Source organism: Mugil cephalus, chromosome 6 (assembly GCF_022458985.1).
Source record: "Mugil cephalus isolate CIBA_MC_2020 chromosome 6, CIBA_Mcephalus_1.1, whole genome shotgun sequence".
In the NCBI taxonomy this organism is placed as follows: domain Eukaryota; kingdom Metazoa; phylum Chordata; class Actinopteri; order Mugiliformes; family Mugilidae; genus Mugil; species Mugil cephalus.
The window spans coordinates 5,956,963-5,975,320 of NC_061775.1; the positions used below are offsets into that span (position 1 = coordinate 5,956,963).

The window sequence follows — 18,358 nt, forward strand, 5'->3', positions numbered from 1 at the left end:
TTTATTCTAATTACACATGTATCCATGTGCGTTACCGTTTGAATAATCCTTTAGTTTAGTTTTGCATGCTCTCACATACGTGAAACGCAACACCGAAGCAGCTACAACACAACAGCAACACATGCTTTCTTTTTATTTATTGTAAGAATGGGAGGAGTTGGGGACAAGACAGAAGCACGTACAAATACTGTGATAATAAAAGACAAAATATTATGGTTAAATTCGGGATTCATACCACAAGTAAAAAGGCAACTTAAATCTAAAGGTATACACGTACAGGATGCAATAATAGGACTACATGCAAAGATTAATTTCAATGTTTTAAGGTCTTGTATATAAAAAAATAATACTATAGAGAGCCAGAGGGATTTAATGGGGTTTTAAAGAGCATTTAAGACAGATTAAACAAATACATTTAAGCCCTTTAAGAAGAGAAATCAGTGGGCACTTTTTTTCAAATACAGATCTAAATCTTCATAAAAAAAAAACAGTTTCCACTGGCGGTCTGTTGATAAAACCACACATTAATCTGAAAATAACAAGTCCAGGAAACAGCTTGTAGTGTCATCAATGTGCAGCATTATGCACACATGCATTCAGTCTTTACATAGGAAAGTGCCGTTGGCCAGAGAGAAACAGAAAGGTAGAAAAAGGACATCTGTGACAATGTTTATAGTGGCTAGGTTAGGTTTTGGTTGCTGTATCAGCCTTTTACAAAGGCACTAGAACAAAGATAGCAATTACGTTTTTATACATATATAACAGTGTGATCCAGACAGCACATCCTATCACCCTTAGCCCTGAACTTTACACAAACGTTGATGTAGTAAGGTCAAAGGTGTAAACATTTGAGATGAAAACTAAGTGTTTGGCAGCAATGGAGTGATGGACAGACACGGGGACAAGAGGAGAAATGAAGCAGAAGGGTAGAACAAACAGTTAAAGAGCACATATCTGACATTCACAAAAACATCTCTTTACCACAGACAATTCAAAATCAGCTGGACTGAAGCCAAATGTTTGGTAACGAAGGTTCCCCAAATTCATCCAAAGGGACACCAGCTCACAAATCCCCTCGATGGTTTCCCTTTTAATTCAAGGTGTTTCCCTCATCCTGTGCACAGTGTGTGTTATCATCTATTTGTAGTTGAGGAAATCCAGAACAAGGAGCCAGCCTTGTTTAAACAGAAATAACATCTGCCTCCATCAGCCCAAGACGCTCACAAATCAATCTAATCCGAGTCGTTGTGAATGAGCAGAATTACAAGGTACGTTTTCAAGCACATACGAGTTTCACATTCTCTCACACATGAGGGCGAACAGTAACAGCAGGACAATTAGTGATGAACATAAAAGACGGAGTAGCTGCCGGCAGCGTCGTCTCAACAGCGGCACTGTGTGAAGTCAACTGGTGCCTAAAAACAAGGGGTCAAGGACAGACTGAACGGAAAAGGCTTAACACACGACACTGAACGGGCCCAAAACTAGATGAATACATGGCTGTGTTACACAATCACTAAACGATATGTTTCTATTGCTTTTAAAGTCTTTTTGGCTCTTAATCCTCTATTGAATGGACTTGCAGACAACCACACACACAAAAAAAATATATCTAAGCAACAAACATACGCCTGCTTTAACTGTCAAAAAGGTGCAACCTCTGCATTTAACTTTGGGTCTGTGTGTAATGATGGACCAAGTCTGTCACACACAGATCAATCTCATTTAAGGACCAAGGTGCAATGGTAACATTTCTTCACGTGTTAAGTTGTTACCAGTTCAACTCGTAAAAACTACTGTAGTAGGCTGACGGTGAATTAAATGAACTGTTGAAACAACGGGGAACCACTATGTTGAAGATATCATCAATGGACAGCTTAACATATATGAAAAAAAATAATTAAAATAGGTCTAAACTTGAAAAAGGTCTAAATCAAAAATCCGAATTTTTCAAATCAAATTTTGTTTCACAATTCTTAATGAAAATGCAAATGCAAACACACTTAGTTTTAGTTGAATGTGTGTCCACTCTCCTTCAGGTGGAAGTCATTCTCAGTCTTGCCAGCAGGTGGCACCAAGATACGACCTCCAGCCCTGAAGAGGCACCAACAAAGCTTCCAATTTTGAAATGAGGACAATATTCAGCCAAGCCACACATGACATTTGCTGAGGTTTGAGGAGGCCTCGTCAGTCTGAAACCTGACTGTTAACTCAGTGACCAACCTGAGCTTTACATAGAGCATGATATGAAAAGTGTCACTCTAGTCACTCTGATGACCACATCTAATACAAATTCTTTTTCTATATTATTAATTTCTGGTTAAAAACAGTATTGCTTTAAAATGTTTTATCAGTTAGTCCTCAAGAAATGTTTCTTACTCTCAGATAGCATTTTTTTCTCTCCGTCTTAGTCTAGATCCTTTTACCTTTGAGTGAAACCGGTTCATGGTCTGGACTGGACTTCGAAATGTGACCATCGTCTCCAGAGCTCCGTGTGATAAAAAGAGCTCCTCTGGGACCATGATGCTGGAGCCGAAGGCAAAAATGAAACCTCTGTGGACCGTGTCCCTTGTCTTCGCTTTCCTCCCTCTCAACTAATTCTACTTGCTCTCCCCTCCTCCTCTCCATCAGTCTCCTTTAATCTCTCTATATTAGTGTGGCAACGGAACGAGGACCTCGACGTAGTTGAGAGGGAAGAATCCTGACTGGCCGTTCAGCATGCCTTCGTACCAGTTCTCGTCGATCTGATTGGTCAGGGTGATGATGTCGCCCTCGCGGAAGCCCAGCTCTCCCTCGTTCTCTGGCTCAAAGTCGTACAGCGCCTTACAGCTCGGCTGCTCCGGGGCTGAAGAACAAGCGCGAGGAGAAATTATAATGATGAAGCCACTTTTTTTTATCTGCGTGTTAGTTTAATGTTAGTATAACATACAGTCATATCAACACACCACTGCAAACAACATCACGAGTGCTGACAGGTTGGATCTATAAACTGTAACATCCTCAGGCCCCATGTTACTGTATGACTGCCGTCCTTCTGTCTCTGCCCTGTGACCTCACATACATCAGCAGAGGAGAGGACAGCTACGCACACAAGACAAACTAGGCTTTTTTGTTGCCAAACAATTTTCTCTTTGTATCAAGTTCACCCAACACAGTGCTGGGTCAGCTAGACAGGGAAAGCTCTGGCCGCACATTCTCAGTGAGTTTTACACCGTACTGTGTCGGTTTACAGAGGTGGAAAACACTTCATGTAATAAGACCAACTGTGAAGCAGGACTATCACAATTACAAACCGTAGTAAATATGGTTGGATGAAAGCAGCCTGTGGATGCCCTTAGTAAGCATTATCATGAATAATTAAATTAGTAAGTGTAGCTGAAGACTCTGTGTTGACTCTTAACTAATAAGGAACCTTCACATTTTCTTAATACAAATCGTACTGATTCTGAAATGAATAGTAACACTGTCATTAATCGGCAGTTTTTCTTATTGTCGTTAAACATTAACATGGTTTATTATGCTCTCACCACATGCAACGTCATGCAAATTCCTGTACCCAAACACAAATTAGATACAAACGTGAGCTCAAGCTTAACACGTTATATTCAAAGCTTTGCAAAGTGCACAATATGCCGTTTCATTAGTTGGGGACCTTTGGTATCTAGTTTCACGCATGTAGGGAAGTGGGATTCCAACACAGACTTCAGGCAGCACGAGCAACAGGAAAGAAAGTCACTTCAGTGACTTCCACTTTGGTAGACCCTGTGCAGAGGTCTAAAACCAACTGAACTGGGTTTAAAAACCAGTCACACCAAAGTGTGACTACTAGAAATCTTAAATCTTAAGCCTAAATTTAAATCATGCTTTTAGGAAGTCAAGATGAAGTATTGAAAATGACAGGATGTAGAGTTTCAAAACCTATGCACCATAAACCACTAGTTATCCGTTAAATCTATGAGAACAAACGTACGTTCCACTTCCCACATTTCACTTTAGAAACTGCAAAAACACACACGCAACATCACAACGAAAAAATTGTGACAATGAAAAAAAGGCCCACACAGTCTGTGACTCACACAATCCTGGTTTCCGAAAGGACAATCTGGCCAAGTGAAAAGACGGCGCTGATGATGTCACAGGAAAGAGGAACAAGGTCAGGCAGAGAAAGGCCAGCCACATGACAGGGCAGCGCGCACACAGACACACAAAGACTCACACTGCCTCTCAAACTGAAGCACGCGTCCATTTTCTCATGGTCACCAGCTAAGTGAAGTCGTTTAGACAAACACTCAGCGCATGCCACAGTTTGCAAAGGTTTGATCAGACTGGAGGAAAAAAGGACGTGCACAACTTTCACATGTTAATGCTTAGTGCTACTGACTGATCAAAGTTGTTGAGCAATCATGGTGACAATACAGAAAATGTTCTGTTTCTGTGGAACAGGTTGAATGCAGGCCTGCTATTTTGGCTTGGTGTAGCCGGGTAGAAACAGCTGGATGTGTTGTTGTGTTTTTCTGTCAGAGAAGCTCTTTTCAGTGTAAATTACTAGGTTTAGCCTAGAGTGGTTTTGAGAGTGATGCAGATGGAAAGATGAATATAAAATACTGAAAAAGACTTCTGGTTTTGTTAAGACAGCTTCTGTAATTGCCTCAGATTAATGTTGAGTTTATGCATGAAACTCTACTCAACAGCTGCCTCTTAACTCGTTACCTGAGTTGCGTGAGGGTGGAGGAGCCATCGAAGATGAGTAGCCGCCGTTTGAATGGTTGTTGTCTCCGAAGTCAAAGATGGGTTTAGGTTTGGGTGTGTATTCACGTCTGGGTCGAGACTGAGCGTCATTCATCCTGTTCAAGAGACAAATTCATCTGAGACGTACGTTCTCAACAACAATAAATACTTAGTTATGTCAGAAGTTGCTCTAACTGAATCAGCATCATAACGGCTTCGAGCAGTAAACTACACAGTCACACGTACAGACCTCATCATGTGTAGTTTGGCCCCGTTCAGACCTGGTATTAACATGCACTGTGGGTTATCTGATCCAAGTGGGCACCTCTAAGTACCTGTTCACACCTAAAAATAAAAGAGGTTTCCATGCACCTCAAGAGACCCTTTATCAGACCTCAGTTTCACACACATATTTCACATATATATACACACACACAGAACAGCACATTATTACGGGCACAGAACAATATTGCACAAATTGTTGGAGGCTCAAAACAATGAATGGCTTTTACTGCCGTTTCTCTTGGTTATTACTGATTTATTTGATTATTTTAGAGATCCTCACAAAGTTTAGATTATAACTCGAACCTTGGGAGCAACTACATGTACTGTGCTTATTGCAGCAGTGAAAGAAAAATCTCTGGAAACAAAAACGCAGGTCATCAGTGAAAAAATACAGTAACCTTTCTCCATAATGTTACTTCAAATACATCACTGTGAACACACTTTATGACCGTATGCCAACACACAGCGTGCTCATATTCAATAATATCATTTTTCACTCATTATTGTTTGCTAAGAATGTTTTTTTAGTTTAATTATAAGAATAAAAGAATTTAAAAGGTTCTCCTTACTATCAATTATGGTCCTTTTGTTTTGTCTGGTGGCGCATCAAACATAATACTGCTTTTGTACAGCAAAATGAATGAGACAAAACCTTGCTTATGCAAAGGACGTCAGTTAAGTAGGCAGTCAGTCAGCATGGCCATGACACATCATGCGTTCACGCTGCTGAAAGGATGTGGTCAACGGCTGCAAAGATCACTTTTTAAACGCGTTCTGAGCAGTCTATCTGAAATGTGTCTTGGGTGTGTTCACATCTGTACTTAATGCTGGCAGCCTGTGCTAGAATCACCCGGAATGCATGTTAATGCCAAGCCTGGACAGGGCGTTTCGTTTTCATTACTGCACCTGTCTCGAAGTTTGTCTGAAAGCTCCTCCAGCACCTGCACGGCCTGTCTGTGGTACTGCAGCTGGGACTCCACCAGGGACGACAGCTGACTCACCTGCTCTATCTACGCAGACACATAATAATGAAATGACATGTAGAGTACACAAAATAATAATCTAGACAATGAAAACACGATTCATAAAAGCCCCAGTAATTGTATACGGTAATTTACTGCACCGAGGAGATATGTTATCATAAAACCAACCCACAATGATTTATTGATGTAGGTGTTTCACAAAAGAAAAAAAAAAGTCTGATTCTTACTTTACTGAATCCCATTTTAAGGTTATACTAGATGCTTCATACGAAAATATTTTGTCAAACCACTATGGTGGTTTGTCCAAAACTCTGTAGGGGCACACATGTGTAGTTTACAGGCTTTCACTTCCTTTACCCGACCAAAAGTTGGTAAGTTAGAGCTGTCAGGGCTGCACTAATGTCAGACTGTCAGTGATGAGGTTCAAAGCATTGACAATATTCATATGTTTAATGCAAAGTTATTAACTGCACCACAGCCAATGGTGTTTGTTTTTATGGAAATAACTGAATTAGAATAAAAGTATCGGTGTGTAACAAAAGTTGTGGGATAAACACTGAACACTGAGTTCAACCTTTTCTGTCCGTCTCTTGTATTTAATTACATGTTTTCATCCACTGCCAATGTTAACATCCAAATGTACCAAACTTTAAATTCGGAGGAACAACATAAAAGACAAAAGGCTGACACCAGGGAAATAACAGGAAATATGAAACGGACAGATTTCCTGCAGGTAAAAATGATTTTGTCCACTCTGTGAGCGAGTCTTCAATATATTACAACCAACCACAGAGCTGCAATAAATTAGATTACAGTCAATCTGATTAAGGTCTTACCTACCAAACCCAAACACTCATTGAGTGCTCAACCTGTTCAAACTGCAGCTTTTTAAAGACACGTTTATCTCCAGTGTTGTTGTGCTGAATGGGTGTTTCATCACATTTTACAGGTCTGACTGACGTAGGTGTTATGTTTGTCCTGTGGGTGGGTGTTTATTTGACAAAGCCAAGTAAAGCACAGCAGAGAAGCTAATAATAAAGAGTTTCATGATACAGTGATATCCAATGGTGTCGAACCACCCAAACCCTGAAATACCTTCATAATCCAGCTGCATAGTGGAGGACAGGGCTAACAGTATTATGTAGATGTGGCTCTTTTTCAGAAGAAACAAAGGTGGACAGTATGCTTGGTATGCCTCATTTCAACCTGATCTTAAACCTCTGCTTAGATCAGCCAGTAGGCAGCAGCAGTGGGCAACACCTCAACCTAAGGCTGATCTACCAGCTGTCAACAAACCCAAGAAGATGATGGTCAGCTGGATGTAGTTGTAATCAGGCAGAAAATACATATTTTAATTTCCACATATTTTAAACATTTAGCCTTAGCTCTATGGAAGATTACTGGGGACACCCATGAAAAATAAATCAGAGGAGGTACTTTTTTTTTTCAAACCGATGTATCATACAGAAGGATATTGGGGCTTAATAATTAACATTACAGTTTTTCTCAATTGCTAAAACACAAAACCTGGTTCCTGTAGCACAAAAACATAAACCTTTTCGTCATTTCCAAGAAGCGCACACACATTTCCCATAACCGAAAACACAATTCACCTGTTTCCACACGTCTCAATATTGACAAACCTTTCTGCAAAACTTTACACAAAGGTGGCCGAATAAATCATTCATTCTCAATATAATTAACTCAAGTTATCATAACCCACACCCTTCTCCATGTGAAAACCCTTGGCCTAAAAACTGTTAACACACCAATCAGAATTGGGGGTCAATAAACAGAGCCTAGAGGCATGTTCATGTCCTTTGGAGCAATGGATCCCAAGTGTGCAGAGGTTGAGAGACAACAGAGAGGATGGGAACAAGGAAGAGGAAGAGGACAACAAAGACAAGTGATATCTGATGAAATCTGATCCACTGTCGTCCATCATGTGGTGGTACATGGGAGGACAATGAAAGAAGCTGGTCAGCTAGTCCAGCCAAACTTAAACCGGTTCACAGTTGCATCCATCGTCCGTACTTTCACCGGGGAAAACAGGTGCCTCATTGTCACTGTACATGTACATGTATTGTATCACAGTACATGCACAGTAAAGTTGTGTATTTCTTTTACTATACTGTACCACAGTACACCATAGGTCAGAAATGGTCAAATTTCCTTTTTGCAGAACTGAGAGGCAGTCATCTATTGGAGGCAGGCAGCGACTGCTCACAGCTCAGCAGGAAAGTGCCTTGGTAAATATGGTGATTGCCAATAATGCCATCACTTTGAGGGAGATTCAAACCGCATTATTGAAGACCAGGGAATATTTCAAAGGAATAACAGAATAAGCCTTTCCACCACTGGTCGGGTAATACAGCTGAAACACATAAGGACAAAGCAACTTTACCGCGTGCCTTTTGAGAGGAATAGCAGCAGGGATTCCAATATGTGCAGGTAATTGCTATAATGTACAGAAACGCTATAGTATGTAATGACCCCTCTCTCATTCCAATGCACACAGTGCTGTTTTTGAAGGAAGATGTGTGTTTTTTGACTCCTGCAGACAATCTTTGAGATGGGAGCAATTGCTGACCCTCATGAATACATCTTTATCGATGCGGCAGGGTTCAATCTCACAAAAAGGTGCAACAGCCTGACAACGTGCAATCACACAAGTTCCGGGCCAGAGGGGAGGCAACATCACCATGTGTGCAACCATTAGCAATTGTGGCATCCTCCACCGCCATGTCATACTGGGTCCATACAACACTGCACTACTCCTTCAGTTTCTAGATCAGATGCACAATAACCTTCTCCAACAGGAAGGGGAGCCAGGGCAACCAGAGCAAGCCCGATATGTTGTCACTTGGGATAACATGAGCTTCCATCTGACTGCTTTGGTTGGCACCTGTTTCAATGACCAGCCCAGGTTAGGGGTCCTTTTTCTGCCAACACACTCCCCTTTTCTGAATGCAATAGAGGAATTTCTCTTAGCATGGCGATGGAGAGTCTATGACCTCAACCCATACACACAGCACAATCTCCTGGAGGCAATGGTTAATGCCTGTGAGGATATTTCCCACGCTGAATGGCGAGAGAAGACATAATGTGTGAAGTTGATGAAATACTATGGCCTGTACCTGTGATCAATATGGAAATACAGTGAATGAACTCTATTCTTGATATTTTGGTGGCAGCAGGTTGAATGAATCCCTCCAGTATGTAACAAACACTCATGTAGTGTGTGTTTCGACATCTTGTGTGTATTGTCTGAGGGTAAAAACTGATTAGGACCCAGACGTTAGATGTTTGTACGGTTGGGTGTGAGTTTTTAAAATTGTGTGTGAAGATTTGAGAAAATGGTGAGTTATTCCAGGAAGTGTGTCTAAGCAATTGAGAGAAACTGTAATTTAGAATATAAATTATATTCTTTACTTTTCAGGAAGAGTTATATTGCTGATATATTATATTGGACTGTTGCATGGCAACAGTGGCGTGGATAGACGCAGTTCGACCATCTTGCTGCCACAGACCTCACAAGTTCTTTCTCCACTTCTTTCTCATAGTGCATGAGAAAAATGAAAAACAATTCTCTCTCCTCTCATTTTGTCTCATGGGTGGCCCTAATGCTCCATAAAGGTTACTTCAACTTGGAAGGTGCAGTTAAACTAAACTGGGACATTTGGGGTCTGAATGAATCTCAGTACACAGCAAAAGATGTCTTCTCTTCCGGCTCCCAGGAAGAGTTAACCTGCTGTGATTATGCTTCATAAGCTTTCGATCAAAGTAGCAAACGAGGTCTATGGCAACAAAACAATTAAGGGAAACTTAAAAAGTTTACTGTAAAATCTGTAATGTTATTATTAATTATTGTGTATGAGCAAGAACCCAAATCTACCCAAAAAATCTATTTGACTATCCCCTGGTGCCAACACAACACACTAAACAGTAAGAAGTCCTCACATCAGTCTCCAGCAGGTTGTACATGCTGGTCTCGGCCACTTCCTTTGACTCATGAAACTTCTCCAGGGCTTGTCGAACCTCTTCATCTGGGATCTTGCCCTGGCGCTTTTTCTTGTAGTCGTAGTCCAGGCGACGGCCTTCCAGTTTCTTTAGATGGTGCTGATATGGAAAATAAATTTGTTTTTTGGAAATTAAATCTGTACTAGCTCAAACTATGTGGACAGGATTTTGAACACAACTCATTTAATGAAACACTTCGTATAAAAGGGCTTGAATAATTAATATATATTTTTTTTTTTACTGTACCTGAATATTAAGTGAGATTGATCAATGGACTGTACCTGTATCTCTCTGAGGTCCTTGTCACAGAGTCCTTGCAATGGATCAATAAAATTTTGTTTGACGTCGATGTCTAGAGAGTCTTTGACTTCTGCCATTCTCTTCATGGCCTCTCCTACATCTACTAAAGCGCCCCCTGAATCACAAAGACACATTTATGTTCAGTGACAATATTTATAGCTATACCACAGGATTAAATCACTATTAGAGCACACGCACATTGTAAATATGTACACTTCAGAACCAATAATTACACACCTCAGTGTTCCTCTGTCAGTGACTTACTGCTCCTAAACCAGAACACACACACACAAACACACACATCTTACCAAAGTTAGTTTCCTCTCCGAGGTCCTTTCCGTACTTGGCCATACACTCTCCCAGCAGCCCTTCAGCCTGAGGATATCCTGGATTCTTAACCTGACCGCGGATCTTAGACATGGTGTTCAACATGGACAGTTTGGCCCGTGAAGCTGTGGAAGCAAGGCCAGGGGAACTTAATAAAGACCATTTTTATTTAAGTCGTTCATTTTGTGTAAGAAAGCAGGTATTCTTCTAACCGGGGTTGGGCTGCAGGTACTCCGATGTTTTGGAGATCACATCCACGACAGCTTTACTGGTCACATCTACTTTCTACAAAACACACACACAGAAAGCCACTGGTCACCGAACTAAATAAAAATCTAAACAGATGAAAGAGGATTGATGTTTACCTTTCAGTGAACAACTGCTTGCTAATGATAAAAGTGAAAAATATTGTACATAGTTAATTTTAATCAACTAGGATACAACACATGGTATCATCATCATATTTTTCTCAACATGCAGATCTACAGATGACATGTCAGGTGTGTCTTTGAAGGTTTTCAGTCATTCAGGTTATGTTATATGTAAAAATAATGTGTTTCTAAATGACTGGTGGGCAGTTTAGGACTTTTACTAGGAACATCTGTAGGTGCTGCCCCCTGAAGTTCACATGACTAGGGTCTGTTAACGACCAGATACTCACCTGTAAATGGAGGAATTTGTTTTGATCCCATTTTTCCCCCACGGGGGAAAGACACCACCCACAGGCGTTACTAATAAAACCTAAACTCCCACTTGTTTTTGGATGTAGTGTGTCAGATAATATAATGTCTATCCAATGTACCAGAGCGTTTCCACTATGATGTCTTTAACTACCTTGTTTCATCTGTCCAACAGTCCAAACTCAAAGGAGAAAGTATTTATATTTTGAAACTTGCTACCACTGAGTTTGTTTGGCATTTTGGTTTAAAATGTATTTAAAGGAAACTTTAAGAGTCCTTCACACTATGTGTTTTTAAGGATTGTTTACTTGACTGTCTGAGAGGTGAAAAACATAGCTGAATTGTGCACAATGTACGGTATGCCAAAGACTGTCAAAAACTTTGGGTCTGAAAAAAATGACCGCACACAATACATTTGTGTGCTTCGAAAAAACATCCAGCACTACAATTTTGATTTAACATTTTTCTCTTCGAAGACGAAGAAAATAACTCTGTCTTACCCGTTCCAAGTCCCTGAAGTCATCATCTAGTTTCGTTCCTTCTGCACCTCCAACTTTCTCACTTACCATCTAGGATGAGAGACACAAAGAGACAGGGACAGAGGAGAATGGGGGACAAAAGAGACAGAATGTAAATTAATTAATGCTGCTCATAAGGTTTAGATTTGTGTGAGAAACACACACGTCTGGATTCCATTACATTGCATGTATGAAGTATGAAGTATAGTTCATGCAAGGAATATAGAGCTGATAAAAGATTAGCAAAACACTAGATATCACAAATAAAACAACATCCTTAACTGTTTTCCACAAATCAAAAGCTAGATACCGTGAAACATGCTAAACAAACACTACCAGGAGTGGGGTTCGAACCCACGCGGGCACATGCCCATTGGATCTTAAGTCCAACGCCTTAACCACTCGGCCATCCTGGTACAAAAAGGGCTTCCTCACTACCACAAATTCTCACTTCAATATGTCACAACTGATTGAAAACATATGGCCATTTAAGTTGGATTTCTCAACATGTTTATAGGCAACAGTTAAAAGTCTAACAAATGGAAAACAGGCCCATTTCTGTCTGTGTACAGTAAAAGTATTCCTTCAATTCTGAGGAAGGTTTGTACGTGTCTAGAGAAGTCAGTGAGATAGAAGTGGAATTTGATTAAACTGTTACTCTGACTTTGTAATGAGTCCTGCTGTGAATTCAGGACAATTAAAATCTTGACTGCTGTGTCCAAGGACTACATGTGGAATGGGAAGAAAAACAACTTCTCTCGCAGCCCCCAATAAGATCATAAAAACGGCACGCAACAACAGCCCTTCGTTCCAGAGTATAACAGTCCTGCTCTACAAAGACAAGAGTGAGCCACAAAGACTAATTTGCGCTTTGCTTAGGTTTCAGTTATGAATCCAGTGCACAGCACATCTGGAGTAATAAAACTACATACGAATTACAAGTAGAATGTAAGGAATCTGTCTTGCTCTTCTGCAGTTTCCATGGACGCTGTAACAGGCAGTGTTAATATTTAATTATTTGCCCTACAGTTTGAACAGAGGACGCAAACCAAATTGTAAGTTAATGAAACACAACCTTCCTCGCCTCAGCAAATGTTCCAAGACTCAAAGCGGAGACAGTTTTAGTTTTCTAAAAATATCAATATGCAGGTCAACAGGTGGATTTTGTAGGATTTATTCAAAGACACTGAACATCATCATCAAAATTAAATTAGAGAATTGTGGCAGTTTTCTCATTTTTCTCCTCTCATCTTCTACTACCGCTTCACTTCTACTTCTTCTACTTTGCCTCACTAGGGTCGCGGGGGTCGCTGGAGCCTATCCCAGCTGTGGTTGGGGGAGAGGTGGGGTGCACCCTGGACAGGTCACCAGTCTATCGCAGGGACAAACACAGAGACAAACAACCATTCACACTCACACCTAGGGTCAATTTAGAGTCACCAATCAGCCTAATGAGCATGTCTTTGGAGTGTGGGAGGAAACTGGAGCACCCAGAGAAAACCCACACAGACACAGGGAGAACATGCAAACTCCACCAGAAAGGCCCGAGCTGGATGTTCTCGCTGGGAGGCGTCAGTGATAACCACCGAGCCCCTGTGCTGCCCTTGCTGCATTTTTGCTGATTGGAATGATTCATTTGTATTTATAGAGTATTTATAAAGGACCTTAACCGCTCCTACACACTTCAAAGGGGGAAAATGATGCAAGGTGTATTCAGTAGGTTGCAGTCTGCAATCTACCTGCTAGATGACATGGAATTAACTAAATTCGTTTTTAGACATTATTTGGAGGCCTTGGTCTGAACTATCGATGCAGACATGTATAATTTGACGCAATCTCAATCCTCTATAAAGGCTCGTCAAGTGGGTTTCTCTCTTCTCTGAACATGTTAACAAATCGTGTCCTGTCCATGTGAGCATTAAGATCCATTGTTCTTTATCCTGGTCAAATCCACTCATCAGTGGTCGCGCAACAGCTGCTTTTAGTCATTTCCTACATGACACAAATCCACCGTTGGTGACCTTTATGTGACTGATGTTACCGATAATCTCTGGGTTTGCTGTAAAGTATGACATCAGAACTAGTTCCGATAAGAATTTGTTACAAAATATTCTCAAAAACAGAAAATTACAAAGAAAAGAGTTCCCTTTGAACTTCTGAAGCAGCACACAGGCTTTTCCTGCGTTTATGCTCCTGTATCTCTGCTTTGTGCGGAAGGCACATGACGGTGGCCCATGGGGGATTTAGGTCACAAGTAAATAAACGGACTCAGACGCAGACAACTCAGCATTTGACTCTTTAACTTCTTTAAAATCTGCAGTTTTAAAGCTTTGCCATCTTTTTTATTTGGGAATAATGGTCTGCCTTAGAAGACACTTGAGAAAGGTGATACATTAAATTAATTATGTGATGCTTTGTAGTAAAGCAATTTTTCATTTTTGAATTTTTGGTCACTAAGGAATAAAGCATTTGTTTCTGCAAATGAAAACTACAAGCACTCAAGCACAATGTAGCACTTCCGTTTACATGCACACATACTTAAGGAGAAGACCAAAAACATCCACAAGATGTAATGGCAGGTAAGTTTAGGTATAAACAACACATAGAGGGATTGGTCTAGAACAGGTATCCTTTTCACTATAATGACTGGGTATTAGTTAAATGCTAGTGAATTACCACAAAGCCCAGTTAAAACTCTCATTTGGCTTCAGATGACACCGAGACTGCAAAGTTCAGAAAGCTGATTTACATAGATGAGTGGAGAAAAACATTTTGTTTTCAGGTTTTCAACTTGTGTAGTCACTACAGCTTACATGCCGGATTTATTGTTAAACTCATTCTGTCTAGGATACGTGGCAAGAAAAATAATAAATACAGGCCTAGTTAAAGACTTGAAAACTAGGTTGAAATGGTTTGAGGTCAAAGCTGGATATAAAAATAAAGTGTACCTGAGGACACAAAATTGTAAGAGGAAATGCCTTGACTGCTCAGATATCAGAAAGTGAAGGTGTGATAAGACATTGTGCAACAGCTTCTGGTAACTCATAAGATGCTAACTTCTCAGTATATTCAGTGAATCTCAGCAAATCTTCAATCAACGAGAACGTTTTTAAATGCCGTTCCTCATTCTTACTTACACAAAAACTTGTGGGTACTGTCCTTCTAATCATTTCACACACTGCCCTTAAACTTTACCTCCCTCCTGGTGATATCCAGTAAATCAGTAAAGACCACAGATTTCTTTCATACATTATGCACTTTATTGCTCATAGTGCACTTGGTTAGTACACTGTAGTTACCAATGTCAATATTTCTTGTTCATTTCATATATTATTTTTTTCTTACTTAGTTTTATTTGTAATTGACCATGTATTTTTTACATTGTCTGATCCTTACTGCTGTAACAGCTAAATTCCCCCTGAGGGATAAATAAAGTCTTATCTTATATGATCTTATCCTATCTTTAGTCAATGGACTAAGTCAAATAACAGAAACACTTAAATTCAATACAGTTTTACACAGCATCATACACTAGATCTTGCAAAATGTAAAATCACCATCTTTCTTACTCTGTTTCAACATGAAGTAAACATTCAAGAAGGAGGATTTAGATGCAGGGCTGTTAGAATAGTTTTGTTTTTACTAGTGTACCAAATGAAGCGGTATGTGAGATAATGTATATCCTGTTACAATAGTCTATCTATCGTTATATATTATAGGTGCATATAAAATATGATGAAACAGCCGGAAAAACAAAGTACTTCATAATACTGATGTAAAAATCCTACAAAAATCAAACAAGCAGCAGTCTGCTCAGTGCTTTGCAACACAAGTACATCGTATTAATTAGATGATATAAATGAACAGGAAAAAGCTCTTAAACCTCTTAACTATTACCACATTTTTATCATCTTGCCATTATCATTGTGTCGCTTGCCTCAAATCTTAATATCATCATCTTTAACATGCCTGCTGTTTACCTTATGCCATCATCATCATCATTTCACCTGCATTATGAATAACAAATAGAAACATGATGATTATATCACTGACCAGATATAATTCTTATAAACCATCGTGATCCCAGATGAAGTCCGGACCAAACTGTAATCTAGTTTTTATTAGTAAACTAATCCTCTCTGACTGAACTGTGACATATGTGTTGCTATGTGCTGCTTGCAAAGTGCAACGGTTCTAAACTCACACTCTGTTCCAGCTGAATTTCTGAAGAAATGTCAAACATATGCACATCTTCTAACTCCAACGACTCATACGCTTCTTCCGCATAATGTTTACATTTTGAAACGAGAGATAAACTCGATGAATCTGTTTATATATCCACTCAAGAGTTTCTGTTTCTGGTTGGCTGTCCACTAACTGGACAGTTACCCTGAAGCAGATGTTTGTTTACATACCAGTAATAAACTCCAGATGGGGACAGCAGCAATGACACAATGCTGTTTAATATTGAATTTGCACCGGGCTCCTCTCTGTGCGACATCCATCACAATTTAATGACGGGCTACTTTCTGAGCATTATCTCTTACTTAATCGTCTCGTGTATGTCCATGTACCTTTATCCACGAGTATTTATTCAGGAGAGACAATCGTGCCCACCTTCACAGTGTGATTTTGTGTGTGCTAAAGGTGTTTGAATATGAAAGAGGATTTTCTGGGTTGAAAAACTAAAATAGAAAGAGAGAGTGAAAGAGAAAAAGAAAAACAAAGACCTGTGAGAGCCTGAGGCACAGATATCATTTCCACAGCCAGCTTCCTGCATGCCACCACTGTAAAAAATCTGCGCTATGTCGACTGTTATTGACTCTCATGGAGTGTTTTGGCAAGAAAAAGCAGCTGCAATGCAGTCAAAGTGAAAGCACGCTCTTCCCGCCTCCCCCTCCCGGATCAGTCCACTCAATTTCCTTCAAACCAACCCTGCTAATAATTTTATTACAGTGAGCTCCGGCACTTCACAACACAAAAGCACCTAAATCACGTTATCTTCCCCCCACACTGGAAAACCGACAGGGATCCGAGTGTGTTCCTGTCAGGAAGCTGGGGCAGAAACCAAATGTCTTTCCTGCTTAGATCAGCAGGGGTAGGAGGGAAAAAAAATAGTTTTTACCCGTCCCCTCCCAGGACTAGTTGACCCAAATTGAAAACATTCATCAAGTTTCAGAGGACAGATCTTGTGACTTTTTTTTTTTTTTTATCACTGTGGTCATTTTTAAAACGTTTTCACTACCCTCAAAATATATTGATGTGGCTCACTAACAAAAGACTACAAGACAAAACTAACTAAACAAAACCTTCTCCTACAAAAATGCACGTCTGGAAAGACGGAGGTACTGAAAGTTTAATGTGCAGGTTATACTGATTTCTCGAAAAAGATAAAGGTTGTGTTTAAAGACAGCGTACATGTGTGTTTCAATGTTGTCCCAGAAGATGAGACACTACTTTTGACTGAACTGTTGTCTTTTACTGTCAAAGCTCTGACTCATCCGGAGAGTCCCCGTAGAGCTAATGTTTACCACAGGACCTCACTGAATTTGAACTGCTGGCATTCATGTGTAACTCGACAGGACAAACTCTGCATTAGTTAAAAAAACACGACTAGAAAAATAACAATAACGCCAAAGTTAGTTAATGAAAACACGTTAGAAAGATGCACTTTAACGGTAGGTCTTAAACAGCGCTTAGTGTCTGTCAAACGTGACATTTTATATGGTGACATTAACAGTTAATGACTGTAACTTCGTGCTTCCTCCTCAAACTAACAGCTTGAGTTATAATAACAAAGCGTTACTAACATTAGCTTTCTATATACCGTTAGCTGGTTATGCTAAATGTGGCTAGCTGCTAATGGTACATGACAGTTAGCTTGCAGTAAGAAAAAGTTTTGCAAACCTGACTGGCTTTATAAAACTGCTTCTTCAAGCCCGCTACAGACATCTTGAAGCCCGAAAGTCTTCGACTTCCAACGGAGGTGTGAACGGGTCCCGATATACGTAAAAGTTGGAGATATAGTTTGTCAGAAAACGGGCCAGCGCACAAAGTGTTTGGGAGGAATCATAGGACTGCAAAGCCGTCACTCCAGGTCGGGACACGCCAACTGACCACGTCCACGTCGAGAGTGATTCTCCTCGCTGGCACGGCAGATACCGGAGCGAAATGGGCTAAATCCTCCCAAACACAATGAGCTTCCTAATTTACGGAAAAAAACACGTCAGGTTACAGTGGTACGTTTTATTCAGACCACCAAATCTGCACCAGCCACTTGAAAGAAATCAGTTTACCGACTTTACCCGCTGGATGCTGTGTTGGTGAACACCGCCCCCTGCTGGATGAAGCAGACAAACACGCCTCTATCTGCTGCAGGACTTCTTCACCATATGTTCACGTTCTCAGATTATTTATTAAACAGACTGAGCTGTACTCTGTCCTCTGTTTCCTGTGTTGTATATTCGTTGAAAACACGATTTTAGGAATCAGTATTAGCACAAATTCTCCACTAAGT

The 18,358-nt window shown here is 40.2% G+C and overlaps 1 protein-coding gene and 1 non-coding gene across 3 annotated transcripts; both read right to left on the minus strand.

Moving 5' to 3' along the window:
• Window positions 1–116: 116 nt before the first annotated feature.
• sh3gl1b (SH3-domain GRB2-like 1b) lies at window positions 117–18,147 on the minus strand. Of its 2 annotated transcripts, XM_047586380.1 has the most exons (10): window positions 17,749–18,147; window positions 11,824–11,892; window positions 10,856–10,928; window positions 10,625–10,768; window positions 10,298–10,431; window positions 9,957–10,115; window positions 5,920–6,023; window positions 4,711–4,844; window positions 4,077–4,124; window positions 117–2,845 (listed from the first exon to the last, which is right to left on the minus strand). In XM_047586380.1, exons 1-10 carry the CDS (start codon window positions 17,791–17,793, stop codon window positions 2,652–2,654), a joined length of 1,104 nt encoding a protein of 367 aa, XP_047442336.1. In that variant the 5' UTR covers window positions 17,794–18,147; the 3' UTR covers window positions 117–2,651. The 2 variants fall into 2 exon arrangements, with proteins under 2 accessions (XP_047442336.1, XP_047442337.1); XM_047586381.1 differs by lacking the exon at window positions 4,077–4,124 and having other exon boundaries at window positions 17,749–18,146.
• Window positions 12,175–12,257, minus strand: trnal-uaa. Its single transcript has one exon. It is a non-coding gene; the product is annotated as a tRNA-Leu (tRNA).
• Window positions 18,148–18,358: the final 211 nt, after the last annotated feature.